This window comes from Eleginops maclovinus, chromosome 4 (assembly GCF_036324505.1).
Source record: "Eleginops maclovinus isolate JMC-PN-2008 ecotype Puerto Natales chromosome 4, JC_Emac_rtc_rv5, whole genome shotgun sequence".
Lineage (NCBI taxonomy): Eukaryota > Metazoa > Chordata > Actinopteri > Perciformes > Eleginopidae > Eleginops > Eleginops maclovinus.
The window spans coordinates 10,777,822-10,783,821 of record NC_086352.1 but is presented as its reverse complement, the minus strand read 5'-3'; the positions used below and the strand labels follow the sequence as shown (position 1 = coordinate 10,783,821).

Genomic DNA, 6,000 nt, shown 5'->3' with positions numbered 1-6,000 from the left:
ATCCCTGCACCATGCCCGCCCCAAACCTTAAACTGTAAAGTTAACAAATGGTCAAGCCCCTAAATTCATTCAATCAACCATGAATCTGGCAGAAACACATCAATGCTGGCAGCTATAGCCTTAAGCTCAATTTGCTAATGCCTGGTTCTTCTTCAGAGCCCAGCATTAAAGTGAACTGTGTTGCCGTGTTTCACAGATCATTTGAAGTGAGCATGTCTCTGTGGTCATGAGACTGTAGACACATCAAGCTCTATATCCCAGAACTAATGTGGAGCAGCTGTCAGATTCTCTGCACAACAACCGTTCATTTCTACACTGTCGGCCTGTTTTGCTATAAAAAACATACACCTCCAAGTTGTTAAAATCTATACAGTGTTATTCCAGTCTCTAGTGCCTTTCCATGAGACAAACAAGACCATTTCACTTTCTGAAAAAACTATATAGTCTGAGGCAAATATGCATTATGACAACTGAAGGTGCTGAAGCTTTCAAATTGAACTAAGTGGGATATTTAATGTATGACAATATAGGTCATTAACCTCATCATCTCAATTAGGGAAAACCCTCTCATCTCTACAATCAATACATGGGAAATAGGTAATAGACATATTTTGACTTGTGATTTTAGAATATGGTTGTGTTGAAAATGATGAACAAGAGGAGATGCTTATTTTAAAAAGGTGTATTTATGGTTACCGCATTTCTCATTAATCAAGATACAGTATGTGTTAGTGGGGAACACACTCGGACAAGAGTATTGTAACACTGAAGCAATTAAAAGTATTGGTTCTCCTGCTGTAGAAGCTGAATATATCAGTGTAGCCAGTGTCTATTGACCTTGACTGACAAATACAGTACACACATCGATACATGAATGCCAAGCAGTCATATACACATGCAATTGATTTCCCCCAGCACCTCTACCCCGCCCACTTACAAGTACATACACACAACGCTTTAATTCTCTCTCTTTGTCTACATCAGGGTTACTGCAAGGCTCTGTGGGATTTGCTTTAAAGCGATGTGCTACACAATAAAGTAATTAAATCATTACTGAGATTTGTTTAAAATTTCAAATGAATGATCCATTTTGTATGTAAATCATTGGTTTCTTTTCACAATACATCAGAAGATTGTTGGATTAAACTGATTGTCTAATGTCCACTGTCTATATATGTACCACAGCAACAGCTTGTGTTACTAAGTTACACATAGAGGTGCTCCCTGCTCGTGACATTTTGGAATCTGCAAATCAAATGTAGAGTTAATATTTGTTTTTTCTGTCTTACAGAGAAAGATGTACCATCTCGGGAAGAAGGCCACTGGATTTAAAAGTATTGAGCTTCTACACGGACTGTGGTTTTAGTGATTGTGAGCTGGGATCATATTGTCAAACACAAGTTGATCGTGCTTGGCTCATCACCGCTGTATTCTCAGCCACATTCTCCTTTCACTTGAAGATAAAAATAGTCCTCAGTATTGCCATCCATGGTTTCTGCCCTAATATATACTATATCATCTTACATTAAAAAGATTTGCAAAGGAATGTTTACAAAGAAATTGGCAAACCCAATAAAGAAGAAAGAGAGAAGTGAAAATAAACAGCCCAAATTGACCACTGATTTGCAAGCGCACAATCTAACTCTCTCTACCACACTGAAGACTACTGTTAAAAAGATTTCCAAATGCTCTTCGGCACGTAACATATCGCTTGAAGAAGACGACGGAAAAAACGATTGCTCATCACTGTCACCCACTTTCAGTTATCGTGTAGCCATAGCAAATGGACTCCCGAAAAACTCTCTCTTTTTGAATAATAATGAAAGTATCTTTTCTGAAGTTCTTTCAATTGATAGTAGTTACTCTGAGTCCTTGAGTGAGACAAAACTTGTAAGGAGACTGGATGAGCAAAAATCACACACTATGCCAGTAAGACGAAACAGGAAGAGCCTCATCAGTTTGGCTCCCTCTGATGGCAGCTCTGAGGGCGAGCGAGTGGAACGCTCAAGTCTGCACACACTTAGACTGGGTGCTCTACGCAAGTTAAGAAAATGGAAAAAAAGTCAGGAATGCGTCTCCTCAGACTCCGAGGTGAGCAATTGGAGGAAAACCTTGGGCATCCGGAGCAAGTCCTTGGACCGTGCTGGACGGCAGCAAAAGAGCTCAACCCTGGAGCCTGGCTCTTCCTCCACAGGTTGCATTAGTCAGACCCAGGATGTCATGGAAATGATCTTCAAGGAGCTTCAGGGGATCAGCCAGATAGAGACAGAACTGTCCGAGCTACGCGGCCATGTAAATGCCCTAAAAAGCTCCATTGATGAGATATCCAGCAGTGTGGAAGTAGTTCAAAGTGAGATCGAGCAGCTTCGCACAGGATTTGTCCAATCTAGAAGGGAAACACGTGATATTCATGACTACATAAAACAAATTAGCCACCAGGCCAATAACTCAACCTTGCGGTTCATTAATGTTCCTGAAGAAAGGGCAGAGAAAACGGAGACTGTAATATACAAAATACTGAAAGACAAAATGGGTTTCATTGATGCCCTTAAAACAATTAAAATTGAGCTTGCTCATAGGTTAGGGCAACAGAGAGAATGTTCTAATGCAAAACCCCGACCAATTATTGTTATATTTGCAACAACCCAAGAAAGGGATGTAGTCTTAAAAAAGTGCTATAAACTCAAAGGGACAGGTATTACAGTCACTACAGATAGCTTAACTCAAGATGGAAAGGAGAGAAAAGACAAAGCAATGTCTTCCTCACAAACCTATGAAAGCATGGATATAAAAGTCTCAGGGAAGGACAAAGTAGTCGAGAGCGATGACTGGGACTCAATGGACAGTGATAAAGAATTAGACGAATTAAGCAGAAATAAATATGCAATGGTGGTTTCAAAGCCTGTTCACAAGAGCAAATCAGAGAAGAGGCGTTCCCATGACCATAGCCGGTCAGGAGAGGAAGCCGGCTACTCAGGCACTGTGCACTATGCTGATGACTCCTACTATGATGCAGACAAGCATGCAAAGGCTTACTACGCTGATTTGACCCCAGGTTGGCTTTCCCAGAGTGACTACTCCACCCCTAAGCTCAGCCGCTCTGAGTCCGACTGCTCAAAACTTTGCCAGTCGTACTCCGAGGACTTTTCAGAAAGTCAGTACTTTACACGGGCAAATGGTGGCTCGCTGCTGTCCTCTTCTGATCAGGAACTGTGGCAGAGAAAACAAGAAGACATGTCCTCCTCCTGGTATGCTAGCGAGACTCACCCGCTCGGCCATGAAAATCAAACATATGAACATAATGAGATTGAGACCACAGAAACAATTGACAGTGGGGTGAGCAATGGACTTGTCTGCATGTCAGGAGATAGAAGCCACTACAGTGGCTCCCAGCTCTCTCTTCAAGGTGACCTCTCACCCTGGAAAGACTGGCATCATCTTGAGCAGGGTGCTGACTCTGGTTTGGAAGCTTCTATAGAGGTTAGCAGTCCCTTTGACCCGTCAACCATCCCTGGTTTTCCAGAAAACATCACTAAATGTCAGGAGGTTGATTTACAATTTGAAGGAGAAGAGGAATTCATGATGCTTGACAGAGACTCTCTACCACCTATAACCACACACATTATTCCTCCCATAACAGAACGGGAGCCTGTAATCAAGACATCTGCCCGGCAGTCTAAGGAAGGCAATAAGATGATTACAAAAGAAAACACAAAAGTATCCTCTAAAGATACCCCCAAAGCTGCTGCTAAGACTACACATAAACAGACTAAATTGGCTCCTAAAGAAGAAACTACCAAAATATTGCCAAAAGAAATCCCAAAGGTTTCTGCTACTAAAGTATCATCTAAAGGGACAACTAAAGCACCTCCTAAAGATTTACCAAAAGAGGTACAGAAACCAGCAGCTAAAGAACCCTCTCAAGCCCTTCCTAAAGAACGTACAAAAGTTACACCTAAAGATGCAACAAAGCCCGCTGTTAAAGAAGTTTCTAAAGTGACGTCAAAGATAAGTTCTTTTGAGCCTACCAAAGTCACTCCTAAAACTACCCCGAAAGTTAGCCCAATAGTGACTCCAAAAGAAAGTCCAAGAGAGTCACCTAAAGAGAGCCCTAAAATAACCCCAATTATGAGCCCTATTTCAACCCCTAAAGAGTCCCCTAAAGAATCCCCTAAGGAGTCTCCGAAAGTGTTTGCTAAAGATCTACCACAAGTTGCTCCTAAAGAAGGTCTGAAAGTTGTTGCTAAAGAGGTCTCCAAAGAAGCTGCACAACTACCCCCAAAAGAGTTCCCAAAAGAGATAACTATAATAGCATCTAAGGAGACTGGTAAAGTACCCACTAAAGAGGTTTCTAAGATTCCACCTAAAGAAGCTTCTAAGATTTCACCTAAAGAAGTCCCGAAGGTAGCACCTCAAGAGAGTCCTAAGGTGCTACCCAAGGAGATCCCAAAAGCAGTCCCATCAGAAGTCCCTAAAGTTGCACCCAAAGTAGCATCTAAAGATGCCCCTAAAGAAACCCCCAAAGTAGTTCCTAAGGATAAATTCCCTGAACTGGATGTCAATCATAGCTTTCACCAGACTCAGAATAAATCTTCAACTATGTACCGCAGTCAGAGCGAGATTCGAACAGAGACAGTTGAGGAAGTCCCCAAGTCTTGGAGTAGTAGGCTCAGCATAGATCTCAGTGAGAAGTCCTTTGGTTTTGGCTTTGGCTCTACACTACAGAGAGCTAAGTCGGCTCTGGAGGTTGTTTGGAAGTCTGGCCCACCTACTCCTGCTCCTCCTGAGGAGCCCACCAACTCATCATTTATGGGCCGTTTTCGCACCCTGTCTACTTCTGGTGTTAGTAGCCCTTCTACTGCAACCGACTCAGATGCCCACAAAGAGCCTGTCAACAAGGCAGATAATAAGAAAGCAGGTTCAGTGCCAGAAGGCCTGGAACAACCAGTGGACAATGAGACCCACTATGTCGAAGTGATGGAGCAGGTACTAGCCAACTTGGAAAACAGAACGAATGCTGATGAGACAGACGAGACAGATGAAGCTGTGCAGGAGTGTGAGACTTCACAGGACTATGATGTGTCTGATGACATTGATGTCTCTCAAGATGATGATCCCTTTCAGGACTTTGAGGCTTCTCAAGATATTGAAGCCACAGAGAAATATGAGACAAGTAAAGAGGCATGTGTTCTGGAGTATGATTGCAGTTTGGATGAAGAGTTCTGTGAAGACTATGAAACCCAACTCACAGAGAACACAGCTGAATATGACGCAATGGTGGAATATGTAGACGTAGAAGATGACAATGATGTGACAGAGGAGATGGAAGAGGGCGATGAGGAGTTAGAAGAGGTAGAGGAGATAATAGAGGAGGTAGCTGAGTTGTCTGAAAAAGTCGAACAAAAAGAGGAGGATGAAAATAAAAATATTTCAGAGGAGAAGTCTACAGAGAAGTCCACAGAGGCCCCACCCAAGAAACGTATCCGACCAACATTCAAGGAAGCCGCTCTGAGGGCTTACCGGAAACAGATGGCTGAACTTGAGCAGCAGATCCTGGCAGGAGGTAAGACTCTTTGTTATTTGCTTTGGTTTGTCAAAATGTGACTTTTGAAAAAATGTTTTACTTCTGTTTTATAAGGTTTTACATTAGCAATACAGGTACAAATGTAACAGTAAGTTGTCATCAAAACCAGACAGCTAGGACTTAAATAACTATATCAGTGGTTTTGTATAACAGCACTTTAACTACAGGTTGTGAATATTTACCAGCACAAAACTAGCCAACATTTCAGGTGCGCTGCTTGACAAAAATCTGTTTTGGTAGGTGTATTCCTGTTCGCTCTGAGAGTTTTGAGGAACCATTGAGAAGATACAGCAATACACTCATAAATCTCATGTGTTGGAGCATCCTTTAAGAGTTTCTCTAAAAGACATAATGCCTGAATTTGACTCAAGACTGCCTATGAAATGGAAAATGACATTAGGAAAATGTAGGTTTTT

At 42.0% G+C, this 6,000-nt stretch overlaps 1 protein-coding gene across 1 annotated transcript in view; it reads left to right on the top strand.

Annotated features, from left to right (window-relative positions):
* The first annotated feature begins 1,485 nt into the window (after positions 1 to 1,485).
* Positions 1,486 to 6,000, top strand: part of LOC134863818 (protein unc-13 homolog C-like) — a 93,587-nt gene continuing 89,072 nt past the window's right edge. Inside the window, 1 exon segment of the mRNA XM_063882541.1 lies at positions 1,486 to 5,563. Coding sequence (XP_063738611.1) covers positions 1,489 to 5,563 — 4,075 coding nt within the window. The 5' untranslated portion in view covers positions 1,486 to 1,488.